This window comes from Colossoma macropomum, unplaced genomic scaffold, assembly GCF_904425465.1.
Source record: "Colossoma macropomum unplaced genomic scaffold, Colossoma_macropomum, whole genome shotgun sequence".
Classification (NCBI taxonomy): Eukaryota; Metazoa; Chordata; class Actinopteri; order Characiformes; family Serrasalmidae; genus Colossoma; species Colossoma macropomum.
Genome location: NW_023494787.1, coordinates 42,915,350 through 42,934,579, shown reverse-complemented (window position 1 = coordinate 42,934,579; position 19,230 = coordinate 42,915,350). Strand labels below are relative to the sequence as shown.

The 19,230-nt window shown below is 39.1% G+C and overlaps 1 protein-coding gene across 1 annotated transcript; it reads right to left on the bottom strand.

Moving 5' to 3' along the window:
* Window positions 1-1,497: 1,497 nt before the first annotated feature.
* ptger1c (prostaglandin E receptor 1c (subtype EP1)) lies at window positions 1,498-3,720 on the bottom strand. The gene is made up of 2 exons (XM_036565559.1): window positions 2,833-3,720; window positions 1,498-1,749 (listed from the first exon to the last, which is right to left on the bottom strand). The coding sequence occupies exons 1-2, from the start codon at window positions 3,718-3,720 to the stop codon at window positions 1,501-1,503; spliced, it is 1,137 nt and encodes a 378-aa protein (XP_036421452.1). The 3' UTR covers window positions 1,498-1,500.
* Between the last annotated feature and the right edge of the window lie 15,510 nt (window positions 3,721-19,230).

Sequence of the window (19,230 nt, the reverse complement as noted above, 5' to 3'; positions counted from 1 at the left end):
TTCATTTTACATAACGGCCATCGGGCATATTAAAGGGCACATACTCTGCAGATTTTCGTGAATTTGTTTTTTCCCAGAGGTCCAATTATAACGCTTGTGTGGTTTTATGTACTAAAAATTGTCCTAATTCATGCATACATAATTATTTTCCATCCTCCTTTTTGCCCTTAGAACTAAACAGGCTGTTGTTTACTTAATGGTCCTGGAACTTATTAAGGGCCCATATTTTGAGGTTTTTCGTGTCTTTTTCCCAGAGGTGCGATTATAATACTTCTGTGTTTTTTATGTACCAAAACTAGTTCAGTTTTACATAACCATTGTCCCCTAGAATCAAACAGGCTGTTTTTGTTACTGTGCCTTTAAGACTGAAATATGCAAAATATTTCTGTTCTGATTGGCTGCTCCATATATTCTCTCATTCAAAAAGCAAACATAGGCTTCTGTGAGTGGGGTTAAACTGCTGTAGGCTGAATAGGTAGATATATGTAAGTGGGTGCACTCAGTCTGTGTTGACTGGATACTGGGGGGTAAACAATGTGTTTGATTTTGTGATATCACAAACAGTGAATATAATACGGGCTGTTTTTGCAGCTTAGTTTGTACATATGCACTTAATTTACATATCGCTGCTGTCAGAACAAAATCTCGTATCTCCAAAATGGTAACTTTACAGATGAAGGAAAAAACATACTTTAATTTCAGTCAATGGAGTCAATGGAACCAGACATTTTTCCAAGTAATTTTGGACCATTTTTTCAATCGATTCACGAAATTTACACACAATGTAAAGGGCAACAGGCATTTTTAATTGATGTCAAAAACTGAAAAACAGCAAAAATGGAGATACAAGATTTTGTTCTGACAGCAGCGATGTACGGACTGTATAGGCTTGTTTACGTATTACATATAACTTTTTTTGCATAAAATTGAGGAAAATTTTTTTTCCCGTAATATGGGCCCTTTAAATGGAAATGCTCATCAATTTTTTATTAAAAGTGTGAAATCTGCCTTCCATTCGCCACAATGGCTCTAGGACTCCTCAAATGGCAGCTGCCATCAGTTTTCTATTTATATGTGTCCATAACATGCAAACACATAATGACATAATGATAATAAAAAAGTTCAGTTTTGAACACCATAGTTTGTTTCGCATTAAGCAGTTGGAGAATATTGTAATCTGCCAATGTAACGATGCATTATAGAAAAGTGTCACATAGCACTTGTTTAGCTAGGCAGTCAATTAATGGTTTCATTTTCCAAAAAGTTCTCTGAATCTGAGGCCTTATTTCTAACACATCATATCCATCTAATCGAGGTTTTCTGGAGCACCCAGGTGGTAGAGCCAACTCCAGTTTGAATGTAAACTCTGCAGGGGGGTTGGGCTCCATCGCATACATTATGATGTTTCCTATGGCTGATTTAATGTACATTTGAGACACGTTAATGATGCCTTCTTCTCACGTTAATGATGTCTTTTGCTCTACTTTGTGAACACAGATGTCAGTGTAGCCGGATTTCCTGTCTTTCCGAGCCTGTGCAGGAGCTGTTCTGGGTTGAAATAGCTCTGTTGGGCTGGAGCAGACTGCACACTCGGCACAGCACGGCCCGCCTCAGGAGGATGTAGACCCATGGGTCCAGGATCTGGTTCCAGGAGGCCATCCTCAAGGCCAGCAGTAGTGGCTTGTCATACTCCTCATCCGATCTGATATGGCCTTTGTAGAACTGTCTCACTGATATGGTGATGTAAATCTAGGTTAGGGAAAAGAGAATAAAAAACACCATTACAAAAGACCTACTTTGTATCAGGGCCCTGCTGGAGATATCCCTTTCTTATATAAATAATGTGTGGCCACAGCTTACTAAGGTGCAGGAATGAAATCGAAATGTGTGGCCACAATGTAATAAGGCCAGAAAACAAGATAACGTATTATAACTTAACTATCATGATTGAATTATCTTGTTCCCACGCCTTACTAACCCATAACCACAACTTAACTATCTAGTTCCCACACCTTACTAAACTATTGCCACAGCCTACCCAAGTTGGCCAAAGCTTAACTGTCTTGTTCCCATGACCTACAAGGTTGTGGCCACAACTTAATCTCATGTCTTACTACTACAAAAAATCAAGAATTAATAATAAAATTCAGAGAAATACGCTTTATGAGAAGCTAAGATCTTTTGCTTCATATATACAAACCTGATGTACAAAACCTGGATGTAATCTTTTTACTGGGTTTCCTAAGAAAACAATACAATACAAAACAATACAACTAAACTGATGAATTTAGATTGTGTTTCTATAGTAGAGGCTTGACCACAGCAACCCTGAGAGCATCTGGAAAAATGTTTCTGAGGAACAGTTCATTAGGTCTAAAACATTAAAAATAGGACTGTCTAAAATTTGTTTAAAAAATTAAGTTTGAATCAGATCTAAAATACAGTCTGAAGAAGTGAGACATTATCTTACAGAGCTCTGTGTCATTCTTCATCATAGATTGTGGTTTATATCATAACTTCTCGTGTTGAGTTCCTCAGGCACGAACGAATATCAGTGGTTTTATCTTATTCATTTACTTTAAGTGCTGTACACCCAAGACTACTAATGAGTTTGCAAATGTGAGTTTAAGCTTCTGTTTTTTGTAGAGTCTGTACTGTAGAGCTCAGCTACAATAAGTGCTGTATTGCAGCATTTCATGATTTGGGTTTTAAGTATTTTTATCATTTTGCACAAGACATAATGGCAAGACAGAAAGCCTCAAGCCTTATATTTTTTTCCCCAGATTTTGTTTTGTCTGCCAGATGCATTAGTATTTGGGACGATCCACTCACAAGGAAGGGGCTCCAGCAGACACAGGAAACCACATTTATCACCGCAAGCTGTGCCATCATCTCCATATCCAGTGACTGCAGAGGAGAGGATGATCTATGTCTCCTCGAAGTGGTCTGCTTAAGACCTTGGTTGCTAAACCTGGCCTGCAGCAATGTCAGCCCACTCACAGTATTACAGAATACAGAGACAGTCAGTGCGACTAGGCCCAGGCTTGAGAAAGCCAAGGCCAGACTCACATCCGCAGTGGAGAGTGACCCCCGCACAGGGAGGAAACACCAGGTGCCAGGAAACTGGAGTTTGTAGCTGCCCACACCCAGGAGAGGGAGCGCTGCGAAAGTGCAGGCCACGGTGAAGAGCAGGAGTAAGCAGAGCCGCACATGAGCTGTGGTGACAGCGGCAGAGTGCTGGAGGGACTGGGTGATGCCCATGCAACGTTCCACTGCCATGGCACACCCCAGCAGCAAAGGACTCAGGCCGAAGAATACCATAAAGGCGCCAAACATTTTGCAGAAGGCTCGAGGGGGCTCAATGGCTCTGGCTGCGGCCCTTTGCCTTCTAACCCTTCCCAGATGCAGGTACAGACCGAAGGACCCTGTAAGCAAATGACCTGCCAGATCAGTCAGGAGCAGAGCCACTGCTAATATCAGAAAAGGTGTCTTAGCTCGGCGGTGGAAGCGAGTGTATGATTTAGAAAGGATGGCCAGCGCTGTTAAGTTTGAGAGGGCTCCAAAGGTCATGGTGAAGTAGGATATTGCATAGGTTGGTGGGCTGAGAGGAGAAGAAGCTGTAGAGTTTAGACTTGGATCATGGGGATAGGGAGAGGAAATGTTCAAGTCCACAGAGTGCTGACACACAGTGGGAACAGAGGAGGTGAACACAGTATCCATGATGAGTTGCAGGAGACGGGGGTAAAGGAAGACGGCAGGTCAAACGTGCGTCATCTGGAATATCTAGGGGAAAAAATCAGAATAGTTCACTGTCAGATGCTGTAAAGTAGCCCCAGTGTTGTTGTAGATTACAGTGAAATGTTACAGAATACAGTGCACTTAATTAGTTTGCCTTATATCCTCTCAAAACCTAAAAGACAAATTGACACAATTTCCCCCTTACCCCAAATATAGTCAATATATATAGTTTCTCCTTAAATGTGTTCTTGAGAAACGTCAGATTCTTGGTGTGTTCTTAAACCACAGAATTGTTCTCACCTTTGTGATCTTGAGTGTGTGTAGATTCTTTTCTCACCTAAGAACAAAACCCAAATAAGAAAACATTGGTGAATAGCAGAATCTTTGTACAAACTGCGTAAGTGGGTTTTAAGAAGAAACTTTTTCTTAAGAACTGTTGGTGAATGAGGCCCATTATGATTAGACTGTTGTTTGTTCTATTAGCTGACTTTTTGCATACCTTTGTCTACTTTTATATGTAACAGTTTGCCGTAGAGTGTCAGAAACCACATTAGCAAGTCTACTTGAGTTTACTTATAGGGGAACAGTCACGCTGTCAAATAATCCATTTTCCAGCCCTCTAAAACATTCAGAACGAAGAATGGGATACTTTGCATTACAGCTCTGGAAATACTGGGCCAGATTCATAAAATGTACAGGCACGTTTACCATGACTATAAGAGCAAATAGCATAGCGTTTGCTCTTTCCTAAAGAAGGATTACTGATGCGTTTTAACACTTGCATGATGTGAGGGACTGTTGTGCTTTTCCTTAATTTACATGTGCTGGGAATGATTCATAACATGACACAATCCTGCAAAAAATAACACCTGAACCATTCAGACTGTATTTTCTTTTTTTCAGATTTTCCACTATTTATCTATTATCACTTTTTAGTATTACATACAGGTTTTAGGTTTACTCGTCATTTTGGATAGTAAATAACAAAATAATTGTGAAGTAGACATTGTGACCTCTGATTCCTATCACCACCACTGTAAAGAAATCCAAGTCAGTAAATATCTCTATAATGAACCATTTATAGAGACCACCCTGACTGACTCAACCACTGAATTATGAATTATTATAATTTTTGTAAAAATCAGTGGAGTTCACCCTTAAGTGGGGAAAATGCACATGATAACACAGAGCTTGTGTGCTGGCAGTTTGAACACTACATTCAGTGTTAAGGCCTCAAGTCGAGAAAATAGATGTGCAGGTTGTCTTGGTGAAAAAAAGACCTGGAGTTTAATTTACAGAAAATAATCACATGTTAATTGCAATATTGGTCAGAAAAATCAAAATTATATATTTTCCCCGTAAGGTTCAGCCCTAATTCTGGTCACATGAAACAACAAGGTGTAAACGGGGTCTTGGACTCGCAGTCCCAAAAGGCTGTGGCTTCACCAGGGATCAAATATATTATCTCCTGACAGCAGGGCCAACACTGACAGTTGCACTACACAAGAGCCCCTTATGACCACTTTTTGACTTTTGTATCCTAATCTGTACAATTATGTGGAAATCCTAGATCTTAGAGCCAGAATCAGTTCTATTACTCGATCACTCATTAAAAACTAGACAAGAATATCATGCAAGTTTGAATTCTTATCATAAAGCATACAGTATACGCCCCAGCAAAGTCCTCTCCAAGTGCTGAGTCCTCCAACTACACTTTTTCTTTATAATCCCAGTGTGACAGATAAGTGGATGCAGCTTGTGATTTCTTTCTGCTTTTGTTCTAAGTGTCAGGCTGCTCCATGTAGTAATATTCTCCGTGTAATAGGCCTGCTGCTCGGCTTGTCATGCTTCTGTGATAGAGATGTGCATGGTAATAAAGATAGGCCGCAAAGAAAAACCTGGATAGAAAAGCTGCTCAATCATAATGATGATCATTTTGATCAGTATTAAGATCACGATTTAACTGGTTACTCACTGACTCTGGAAACATCATGCATTTATTGAACATTTTCAATTTATTGTAAAAACTAATCCTTCAAACTAAACTACTAAACATATAAAAAATAATCTCAAATCTCAATTATCTTGTTTTCATAATCAGTGGCAGTTAAAATCATAATTGAAAATAAATTTGATTAATTGCCCAGCCCTACTGGACAGCAATCACACAGTCAGAGCTTTATTAATTAAAACTCAAATCCAAATTCAAATTTGTCTGAGAGAGTCCATTTAATTTGAATGCTTGGTTTTGAATGCTTGATTTGTATGTGTTCTATGTTCAAGCTCCTTTTTCTTCATCTGGCCAAATAATTGGCAATTCATTTATTTTCTTCACTTCCAGTAGTACTCCTTGTTCTCTCTCTCTCTCTCTCTCTCTCTCTCTCTCTCTCTCTCTCTCTCTCTCGTTACATTATCTCCTGCTGGGCAGTTTGTATGAACTGCATTTGTTTGGACAGTGTATCGATTTTTTTCTCACATTTTTTCCCAACGTATTCCTGTTTTTAACACCTCTTACAGGCATACCAGATAAACAGTTTTGCTGTGTGGCCAGTTTTTGATTTATTGCAACACCAATTATTTCTCATATTATAAGATGGGGTACACATTCATCACTGAAAAGAATAAGAAGTGTCCTGAAATTGTACTGTACAATAGGTATATTTTTTCACCTAAAGTGACTTCCTATAGGTTTTCACAGGGCGTAGAACTGCTTCCAGTTTCAGGTCCACAAACACAAGCATAAAAACTGATCAGTAACGTCATGCGTTGTATGTGTTGTCATTTACCTATTAGCTCAGTAATCTAGTCAGGAATGTGAGGGGGTGGTAGAAGGGTCAGGGCCACTCAGGAATGGATCATGGTGTTGAAAGCACCACCCACTCCACTCCAACTGTCCCCAATGAAATTCAAAATGATATATTCAAAGGTTATTCGTTCAAGTTACTTTTTACATCTGCAGTGGATTGTCTCAAGTCTTTGATCCACCTTGGGCCTTGTGGTCTGAGACCCCAGGCATTTGGAGGTCCTTGGGCACTGGTCCTGCTGGCCCAGTCACTAATCCACACTGAGGCCACTGCTGTTGCCATCAATAGTTAAGGTGCCCCTGGTTTGCCATGAAAAAATGCAGGAACATCTGTTTTGAAAGTAGCTACATGGAGGTAATAATTCCCAAAACATTTTTTAACGCTACTTTGACAATTCTGACTTTTTAGCCAGCAATGAAAAATACATAAGTAAAATATTATAGCACCCCTAAGGTGGTTATTTTTCAATAAATTGTGGCCATGAATTAATATATTGTGATATTAGTTTTCTTGTGGCTTCAATATATTAATTTATGGCCATGAAAAACTTAACTTGTGGCCTCAATATGTTAATTTGTGGCAATGCCTTATTAAAAATTATAACAACTGTTAAATGTCAACTTAGGGGCTTCAAAAAACACTATTTTTGCACTCTTACTCAACTACATTCCAATATAAAAAAAAACAAACATTTCTTTCTTTTTACTGCATATATTTTCATTTAGATCTTCACAAAACTCATTACAAATATCAAAGGCCATGAGAGTTTAAAAACAAATTCTCTTTTGCCAATCAGTCAAGTTCTAGAGCATTTTATTATTTTTTTTTTTTTTATCCAACCAAATTAATATCAGTGTTAAATAAAACTGTGCCCACAGCTGTGCCAATTAGGGGTATATCATCATGACTGTGATGACCATGTGCCTTGTGGAGAATGGACATTCTGTTAATTATGTAATCTAATGCAATGCATTGTTTGGCCACCAAAGTTTGCAAATAATTAGCACCAATCAGCAACTCACAGAAGCAATACTGCTGCCTCCCAGCTCAGCCATCATGATTTTTCTTCATCCAAATTCATTAGAATTAAAAACAACTGTGAGAATGCTGAGAATATTGTGAATCCCAATATCATGAATCATGGCATTACTAGTAGTCACATGAGTCTGCCTGCTAGTCAGCTTCTGGCCAAAAAGCTTCCTCAAGGCCAACGAGAAGTTTGAAATGCTATCGCCCACTTTATCAGAATTTGACCAAATGGGCTGCAGGTCAAATATTATAGAAGTTATATAATGTGTCCATTTCCTGTTTTTTGTATGTGCTAAAGCTGAAAGTTAGTAACAGTTCTCAACCAATCTGATTTTGCCATCAGATCTAATTGGCCCTTGCAAAGAAAAACAGTATATGTGACTTTTTTTAAAAAAATCATTTAAGTAGGACATGGCATTGTTTGATGCTCTGTATTTAGAATAAAAGGGTCACTCAAACGTAAATAAAGCATAGTTTTAATGTAAACCATTGTACAAAATAAAAAAGAAAGCAAAATAACTGATAATCAAAAGGGATGGAATATTAATATATGTTTTTTCACTGGAGGGGCTCAACTGTTGTATAAAATGTGTGTATGTGTATTGTGATCAAACATTGAAGCTACTTTAGTGTTAACTGTTACATAATGTACTAGTTCCTCGATTCAAGAGTCGATTCAAGTGAATCGACTCACGAATCGATTCACTTGAGGCGGCGGTTCGATAGATGGAGAAAGCTAACGCAGCACTTTGACAGAAAATTGATGATTTAGAGGGCCGCTCGCAGCGTAACAATATCCAGATTGTCGGGATTCCTGAAGGTGCTGAAGCCGGCAGACCTACTGCGTTCATTGCTTATTTGATTCCAGAGTTCCTGGGGGAAGAAAATTTCAATTCACCATTACTAGTGAACCGTGCACACAGGGTCCTGCAACCCTGGCTGGCTGAAGGTGCAAGACCTCGCCCAATCATCGCCTACATCCATCATCAGGTCAAGAAGAAAATTCTTCGGCTGAGGAGATCACAGACGTTGCTTCAGTTTCAGGGGCAAAGTGTCTTAATCTTCCCGGACTTTACCAGCTCTGTTATGGAGAAAAGAAGACAGTTCTCTGATTTGATGAGAGAGCTGCGGAGTTTCAACATTTCATATTCACTTCATTTCCCTGCAAAACTTTCCATTGAAGCCAATGGCCAGTTTTAGACATTTACAGCGGTTGCAGAAGGGAGACAGTTTGGATTCAGTGTTGAAGAACAAAGATGAACTGAGAGAGGTAGACTAGTCGTGTAATGTGACATTTGAACCCAGACTCACAGAAACTAGTCATGAAAATGTTCTATTCCTAAACTGTGATTACAGCACCTGGATTATTATTTTTTGTATAAGAGGCCTACTTGTGTAATTGTAGACATGGGCATATGTACATGATACTGCTGTGAGACAAGTAAGTGAATTGACTTTTACTGTTATGCGTGTTGTGATGGGGATGCTGGGTGTTTGTTTTTTTTCTTTTTTTTCATCTTTTTGATCAGGACAGAGATGGCTTGTTTGGGTCATATGCTTCTACCTCTGTACCTTCTGGGGTAAATGACATCTGTGGTTGACACTACTAAAGCTGGCATCATGATTGCCTCCTGGAATGTGAGTGGTTTGGGACATCTAGTTAAACAAGGGCGTGTGTTTTCCCACTTAAAGTCACTCAAAGCAGACATAATATTTCTTTAAGAAACACCCATTAGCTCCATTCATCAATCAAAACTGCAAATTGGATATCTCAAATTTTTCAGGCATCTTTCACCTCCAAAGCTAGGGGGGTTGCTATTCTTTTTAGAAAAGATGCAATGACTGTCGACCCCCAAGGTCGATATGTTCTCGTCTCGGGCCACATTAATTCTCTCCCTATAATGTCGGTCAATGTTTATGGCTCGAACTTTGATAAACCTCTGTTTTTTTGCCAAGATTTTTGATTTAATCCCAGATACTTCTGCATCTAATGGTATTCTGGGTGGCGACTTCAACTGCTTTTTAGATCCATGTCTGGACAGGTTTTCCTCAAGGCCACCGCATCTTATGTCCTCTGTAAAGGTTCTCAATTTGACTAAGACTAGGAACATGGTAGACATCTAGAGATTACAACATCCAACTGACAGGGATTATTCATTTTACTCACATGTCCATAAATCTTATACCAGAATTGACCATTTCTTGATATCTTCAGAACTAATTTCCAAGGCTCTCAATACTAAATATCATAAAATTTTAATATCTGATCATAGCCCAATTACACTTCAGCTTAGTGGTATTTTATCTAAATAAATTTATCATTGGCAATTTAATTCATGGTTACTGACTGACCGTGCATTTCTAGAACACATGACTCTGAAAATAGATGAATCTGTGAAATTTAATGACAGATGTGGAGACGTGTCTGATTCTACCCTTAGGGAGACATTCAAAGTGGTTGTGTCCTTTGGATCTTCAAATAAAAGGAAATAAATCAGAGAAGACTCTCCCTACTCTCGAACAAATCTGTAGATCTTCCCTCTCTCAATCTGATTATAATAAAATTCTGCAACTGGGGTATGAGTATAATTCTATTTTCAGCAGGCAGGTAGAAAGTGTCTTACTTTAATTGGAACATAAGCATTTTGAACTGGGAGATAAACCAGAGAGGTTGTTGGCAAAGCAGTTAAGGGGTATACTAGCTAAGGAAGCAATTCATAAAATTGAATCAAAAATTGGTAATCTGATTGTAGACCCAAAAGGAATAAATGAGTGATTCAGAGAATATTATTCAGACCTTTACTGTTCAAAGTTTTCAGCTTCAGAGGCTGATTTGGATGCGTTTTTTGATAACTTGGTTATTCCAAAGTTTACTGACTCTGCTAGAAACACGCTTGACCTTCCAATCCCTGAATCTGATATACATGAGGCCGTTAAATCCTTTTCATATGGTAAGGCACCTGGACCTGATGGCTTTGGTGGTGAATTTTATAAAGTCTTCTCTCCAAAATTTACACCCCTTATCTTGAGAATGCTGAACGATTCTACAGAAAATAAGAAGCTTCCCAGTTCTCTTTAAAAAGCAAATGTGTGTCTTCTGTTAAAGAAGGAAAAGGAGAACACAGACGCTTCTTCTTACAGACCTATTGCTTTGCTAAACTTCCATCAAAAAATATTCTCCAAAGGGTTCTCCACTAGGTTAGCTAAATACATTTCAGAAATTATACATCCTGACCGAACAGGGTTCACCCAAGGCAGATTTTCCTTTTGTAATGTGCGCTTACTTTTGAACACTTTGTATACAGACTATGGGACAGACATCGCTGCCGCCACATTATCTCGCTTGACGCTCAGAAGGCATTTGATCAAGTAGAATGGCCCTACACATTTAATGCTCTGGAAAGGTTTGGGTTTGGGGACTTTATTATCTCCTGTGTTAAATTGCTTTATCTATACCCAGCATCTCTATAATGACTAATGGTGACTCTTCTAATTTTTTAAAAACTCCACAGCAGAGTGAGGTAGGACGATCCTTTGATCCCCCACTCTTTAATATAACTTTGGAACCAGCAATAGGAATTAGAAGCCACTCATGCATTCATGGTTTCAAGCTAGGAGATTCTGAAATCTTGTAAATCTATATGCGGATGATTTGCTTTTGTGTATTTCAGACCCACTGTCTTCTGTTCCTAATTTGTTAGACTATATTGATTCATTTGATAAGCTATATGGTTACACAATCAATTGGAATGAAAGTGAATTTATGCCACTTACTCAAAATTTAGATTCCATGTTTTTCATTTCATTCAAATTGGTGAATACATCTCTTTCATATCTTGGTGTTCAAATTCCCAGAAACCCAGAATTATTGTATAGGCTAAACTTTCAATTTCAAAGTGAAAACTACTTCCTTTGTCAGTGGTGGGGCGCATTAATGCAAGCAAAATGGTGATGTTACCAAAATGTTTGTATCTTTTTCAGAATCTACCAGTTTACTTGCCTGTTTCTTTTTTTAGACGGTTATACACAAATATTTTGTCGTTTGTTTGGGCCTGTAAGACTCCTCGTATCTCGATAGCCCATCTTCAAAAACCCACTGCAGTGGGTGGACTGGGCTTGCCAGTGTTTACATACTATTATTGGGGATTATTGGGGGCAAATGCCAGGGCTTTGGCTTATTGGCAGTGAGAATCTCCAGATCAGGCATCACTGAATCCATTATGGATTAAGTTGGAGGCTGGGTTCCTCTCTTTGAGTCTTGCTTTTTACGAAAGTGAAACCTACCAGGGCTATTGTAGGTAAAAATTGTATACTTAACAGCTCTCTTAGGATTCTTAATCAGATATTTTATTAAAGCTCCACCAACATCTACCCATACTCTAATCTTAAACAACCACTTATTTCAGCCTTCTCAGCTGGATGGGGCATTCTCTGTCTGGAACGACAAAAGTTTACCGTGTATTGGGGACTTTTATCTAGATGGGAGATTTGTTTCTTTTGAACAGCTCTAAGAAAAATGTGATATTTCTCATTTACATTTTTTTCAGTATCTACAGTTTAGACATTTTGTCAGAGAAAATATTTGTAACTTTACAGTCAAACCTGATGACCATCCATTTTTTGAATTGTTTTGTCCTGTAGATCAGTGCAGTGCCCTTCCCAGCATGCCCCTCTCATTTTTTAGCATTTTTCAAAGATGAGCCAGGAGTGGAGTTAGCTGAAAATAGTGGGGTGTAGTTACCCTTTAAGAGATAACAGTATCAGCAACAGGGCTAAAAGCAAAAGAAATCATAAGCAAGTAACAACTACTGAAAATAATATAAATACACTAAAACAATGGTTATCAGTCTAAAGCATTTACTGTTTAATAGCAACAGTGTCAGAAATACTTGAACTTGTTGTTGTTGTTGTAGAAAATGCATGGCAACAGCAGTGACATTTTGTCAGACAACCACAGGGAGATAGAAGTGACCTTTTTATTCTCTTTTAATCAACTTGATGGCTATTCTACCTTCAGTTACCTGTGTTACTAGACCTGAGAGGGAGGAAAGTAGAAAGCAGTGAAACAACCTCAGTGGGTGAATAGTAGAAATCAATCAAATTATACCATAATAAATAATAGCACTGTTGAAGACATTTGCATTGTTGCATAGATGGGATATTAGAGATTTTGAAAGCAGTTTGTTGCCTATGGATTTTTATCAGTGCACATTTTACAAAAAAAAACTGTAAAATATCTTTCTTTGGTAAAACATTGACCTCTTCCTCTAACTCTAATGACATTCTTTGATTGGGCTATAGATTTCCTTTTCTCGAACATCTTTAATGCCATTCTTTCATTCACTTCTCAGTGTCCGCATGAAATCCAGCTTTGGCTCTCCCCGGCTTATTAGCAATCAGAAATTCTGCTGCACTGGAAAAACTCCCAGGGAATAATGATGCTCTATTGAGTCTCATTCTTCTTCGCTGTTCATTCTTTCACACTCATAAGATGGGCTTTTTGGAACTGACATATGAGGAAAGGTAGACCTTACCTTTCCTCAACACTGACCAAAATGACATACTGCAGCACAATACTTGAAAATGAAACATCTCAGAGATTGAATTAATAATCAGCTTTGCTTTTAAACTTTATATACTATGACAAATGTGAGGCTTTTTCTGCTACACCGGCCTTGTCCTTCTCTTCGAACTCTTTTCTATACCAACACTCACACTCTTTTTGTCCATTTTCTGTGAACAGTGTTTTGTCAGTCAAAGTCTTCCTCTGCAGAGATAGATGATTGACAAAGAGCTGCCGTTTTCTTTGAGGAACAGTGTACGCAGTTTGTCTGAGTCCAGGTACTCTAGGACATTTAGCTACACACAATGTATGTCCAGTGCACTGCCTGGGTCTTGGCTCTTGGGGAAAACAAGGACCATGTAGAAGTTAGCTTTAACTTGAAAAAGACTGACCTTTGTGTTTTAACAAAGCAAAAATACACAAGAGGCCATGCATTACTGTGATTTTATCCCAGATAAGGGGTTTTCTTAGCATAGATTAATATCTAGATAGACTTGCATTAATTCTCTGTGGGTTACAGCAATTGACTGTGTAAACACATTTTGATGTGAAATGGTGCACTGTAAAGAACATTTCTTGACAGTGATATAAACCAGGATCATGCTGACTACAATGCAGATATACCCATTTTATTTACTTTCCAAAATTACCAGTTTTTATGTAACCACTTCATATGAAGTGTTGGTGATGGTAAAATAGTGGTATAAAAAAAAACATCTTTGGGGTTTTGCTTTACAAGGCCTGCATGTATCTGTCAACCATGTATGGATTTAAAAAACATATGTTAAAAGTTTGTAAGATTTTTAGTTCCAAAATTAACTAAAACTGTCAACAGTATGTGAGGAACTAACAGTTTTGACATTATATAAAAGATGTCTATGTATCATGTTACAGAAATATCTACCAAAGTTAGCATGCTAACCAGCTAGCCCTGGCCTGTGCTGTCTCATAATACCACTTTGTATGTATATACCAAGAGACAATAGTGAGTCACTGTAGTGTTGCATCTGCCATTAGTCCAACATTAGAGCATGAAGAGTAGCACTGCCCCGAGGGGCTATTCTAACCTCATCAATCATGTTGAAGGTACTGCCCCCAGTTAGACGATTTAAGGACAGGTAGCCAATGAACGAAACAGAAAATGCAATGATGGTTGAAGGTCTTGTCAAGTGACCATTGTCACCATCGCTGCCTGCTTCCAGCTAGAAACCACATTCAGCAGCAAAGAAAAGAAGTCAAATAAATAGAAACATAACAAGAACTAACACTGGCATTGCTTTCCACTGCTGAAGCTCTTAGTGAGAAAAGGGATAAAGTTTGATGCTGAACTCACAACATTTCTTCTAGACTGGTAAGGATGAGGAGGAGGATGTGCATTTTCTTTGATTCTTAGGAAAGGGGACACCAACTTTCTGGCAATATGTTGCCCCCTATTTTTTGGAGCGTGGAGTATGAATTTGACTTGTTGCATCATCTTACATACTGCTCCTTTAAGGACCAAAACCTTGTTCCAGTACTACTGTAAAGCAATCTCTCAGACATCAGGCAGCATATATGTAATTATTTTGTGTCATAACTTTCTTTAAGGGAGCTTTTAAAGGGCATTAAAGTCTTCAGACATCTGGTTCCTATCGCCACCACTGTGAACAATTCTGACTCGGTATATATATACATATATATATATATGATAAGCCTTATGTACTAGACCTGGCTTAAACTAACATGCCTTTTTTACTGCAACGTAATCACAGAATTTATTCTACATGTAAAAGAGCTACGCCAGCTGTCTGCATGCTGAAAAGAAGACAGTCACTCCCTGCTCAGTTCAGTCAACTTGCAATGGGTGAAAGTCCCACCAGCTTTAATCAGTAATCCCCCATTTGAAAAAACATGACATCAACGTGACTAATGTCAGCAGGAACTCAGGAACACAGATATGCAACTGAAATAATAGAACAGCGTTCACTACACGTTACAGACTGTCAGTGCATTTTTGCAGTCAGTTTGCCTGTGAAGTGTCTTTCATGTGGATGCTGTTATTGGAGAGAATGAAGTTGGAAAGTGTCTCACTCACCCAGGTGCTGGAGCTGCTCGCTTCTGTCTGCAGTGCCACCTCCCTCTCGTGATGCTCTGGGCTCCAGTCCATCCCACAGCCTCTCTGCCTATTATCTGCACTTTCCACTTGTTCATCCGTCCATCACTTTGCCTCCACCTCTCAACCGTCCTCCTTTTCTCTCACCCCTCCCTTATGTGCTTTCTTCAGTTCCGGTCTCTGTCAATTTCTCTATTTAATTCTCTACATAATTTCTTCACCCCCACCTTCTCTCCCTTTTATTCTCTCTATCTGTCCTTGTGCATTCACTTCTTTTGTCTCACTCTGCCTCTCTCTCTCTCTCTCTCTCTCTCCTCCTCTCACTCTCTCTCCCTCTCTCTCTCTCTCTCTCTCTCTCTCTCTCTCGCCCGTAAAGCTCTTCCAGCACGCTCCCCTTCCATCCATCCTCTTTTAATGGAAATTGTGAGTATCTTTGAAAGGAACAAGGCCTGGACTGCTCACGCAAAGACCACTTGTACCTAATATCTTGATTTGATGTTAGAAATTCCTGACCAAATTTTGTTAATACTGCACTTTGAGTTGACCGGGAGTTATGAATTAACTGTTACTTAGCTAAGCAAAATGAATCTAAGGGGGAAACCATGTCATTTCCCTTCATCCCTGAGCTGAGACACAGTTAAGTGGATGACGAACTCTGTGTCTTGCAGGAGCACTCAGGCTGCTAAATGCTCCAAATCAGCAGGGGAGCCAAGAGGAGCTTAGCTTCCCTGAAACAGACTTAAAATGCCTTAAAAGGGAAATTCCAGCGATGCATCAAAATGTCTGCCTAATTTTACAGTTGAACTGTAAAAAAGTCATTTAGAGTGTTTTTCTTCACAGTGGTGGTGACAGGAACTAAGGTCAATAATGCAAATACAGCCATTCATTTGCCATTCAAAACCACCAATGAACCTTCACACGTCTTTGATTTTAAATATGTTGATCATGGTAAAATAGTGATAAATCTGAAAAATAAAATTAGACTATTTTGCCTCAGTGACCTGCATGTATCTCTCCACCATTAAAGGTTTCAAATAAGGCCAAAAGCTTATCTCAAAACTAAAAAACAAAATAATGTCTCAAGAGATAAGATAACGTTAGTAACCATTTGATCTGCTAACTTTCTGTGAGGAAGTTTACAAAGTCATTAAATTCTTCAAATTACATTCCTGTCACCACCACTGTGAATTATTCTGACTTACTAGGTTGCTCTAGAAGGCAGCATTCCAGACACTGGAAACTTGACAACATTTTCATAAGCCTATACTGTACTTTGTTATAGCTCTATGATTCCAACTCCTTCACCATGCTGTCCTTTCTAGCATACAGCAAGCTGTGAATATGAATATAAGCAACATTAGTGCACATCAGTATACTGTATGCAACTGGTAGAAATTATTGTTGCATTTTTGCTGTCAAAAAAAAACCCTCTAATTTACTGTTTTTGACTAGTATAGGATACATTATCATCAGAGGGGAATACTTAGGGCCTTCAAAGCCTTCAGAGAAAACCTAATGAGTTCTATAAAATAAAATGTCTGTAGTTTAATGTTCATGTTTAATCTAGATATAAAAATATATAACCATTTTATAAGCAGCATGACTACATATTCATATACTGTATATACACTCATTGTCCATTTTATCAGCTCACCTACCACATACATACATGTCGTAGTTCTACAATTACAGACCATAGTCCATCTGTTTCTCTGCATACTTTGTCAGCCCCCTTTCACCCTGGTCTTCAATGGTCAGGACCCCCACAGGACCACCACAGAGCAGGTATTGTTTGGGTGGTGGATCATTTTCAGCTCTGCAGTGACACTGATGTGGTGGTGGTGTGTTAGTGTGTGTTGCACTGGTATGAGTGGATCAGACACAGCAGTGCTGCTGGAGTTTTTAAACACTGTCCACTTACTGTCCACTCTATTAGACACTCCTACCTTGTCAGTCCACCTTGTAGATGTAAAGTCAGAGACGATAGCTTATCTGCTGCTACACAGTTTGTGTTGGTCATCCTCTAGTCCTTCATTAGTGGTCACAGGATGCTGCCCACAGGACTCTGTTGGCTGGATATTTTTGGTTGGTGGACTATTCTCAGTTCACCAGTGACACTGAGGTGTTTAAAAACTCCAGCAGCACTGCTGTGTCTGATCTAATCATACCAGCACAACACACACTAACACATAATATATATAGTACGTCACATCTGCAGCCGCCAGTACTCCTCGACCCCTACAGAGGTCACTCTTGCCTCAGTACTGAGTCTCTGTTCTGAGTTATGCACTAACACCTAATTTGTGCCATTTTGTATGTTGTTTAAGGGAAACATTTGCTCATACTTGTTGTGAAGTCTTCTTTACTTCTGTCCTGCGTTCCAAGCTTTGGGATTTCTGTATGTCTTCTTTGATTCTCTCTTGTATCTTATCCCTTGGCTTGTGAGTGTTGGATTCTGTTTTTGGACTGTTTGCCTGAGTGTGACTGACCAGTCTTTGGCTTTGGCCCTGCCTAAGTGCAACAATGTTCTGCCACATGTTCAATAAAACTGCATTTGATTTCTAATCCCAGTTGTGAAGCTCATTGTTACAATACAATTGGCTGAAATTGCAATGTTCATTGCCTCTCTAAAGTGTTGAATCTTGGCAATGCAAAACTCTATAATGATGTATTTGTTACTGGGACAGAACAAGCCAGACATATTACTATGTATCTTGAGAACCCACTATTACCTTTGAAAAATGTCTTCCTTTTTTTTGCTGTTTTCTTTTTATTCCCAGCATTTTTGAAAGCTTGATTTCTGTCTTTTTAGTGGCATTTCCATTTGAATTTTAAAAAATTGTTGTAGTCTAGGGTGGCATGGTGGCGCAATGGATAGCAAAATGGCCTGGGTTTAATTCCCTGGTTGGGCAACCAGCATCCTTTCTGTGTGGAGTTTACATGTTCCTGTATTTGCCTCCTGTGTTTTGGACCTTTTTTGTCCCTTGTTTGCTCTGTCAGATTTTCTTTTGAACTCTGGTTGTTTTGGTGTTTGATTTTCTGGATCTCGACCCTTGTTTGTTTACGGACTCTCAACTCTGTTTCCTTACGTTTCTGCTCATTGCTCTCATGGTTCAGACCTGGCCTGGATTCCTGATTACTCTATCTGCCTGGCTCAGACACTGAATGTTTACCCAGAGAGGCCCACTGGAGGCGTGACAGAATACAATATGAGTTGCTGTTGGCCCTGTATCTAAAACTAGTCTTGAATTATTATGTAACGAATGAATCTTTCAATAATTAATGAAAAAATCTTTAAGTAAGTCTAAAAATCACATGGAATACTTTTAGTACTCGCCACCTAACTCTCTTTGGTGCCCTTGTGTCTTTGGGTACTCATGCATATTATTGCATATTAATGTGCTTTTCAGAGCAAAAACTTGTGCAAAAGTTTGTACATCAGACCATTTTTGGTTTCACTCTACAACTCACACTGCATTATAATGCGGCCATGTTTATGTGTGTTTGTAATTTATAACAGACTGCGGAGGACGGAGAGCCAGCCAGCCGAACCAGCAGGGCTGAGTAGCTGATAAGACGCACCTGTGCCTTGTTTCTGCCAGCCTACTTATAGCCATCTCTTTTCTCAGTAGGTGGCAGAGCCCAGAGAGAGAAGGAGACCAGTGAAGGCTAAAGAAAGAAAGAAAGAAAGAAAGAAAGAAAAGACTGAAAAGTCCCTGCGAATGTGCTCTTTAATTTTGTATGCTGGCTAGAAAGCTGAGCGATTCGTGTTGTGTTCAGAATAAAAGGAAAACTCCTGCTCCTGGTGTCTTCAATCCTCCCAAAGACCTTCACCTAGACCTAATATGGGCACGTTTGGAAGAGACTCCCCTGAAAGCCAGAGTTTAATTTGAACACCGCTCCAAATCTGCTTTCGTCTGTAGTTCCCTGCAGTTCTGAGGAATCCGGATGAGACCAACTCTCACAAAGAAACCAAAATCTTCCCTTTTTTCATTCATTATCTT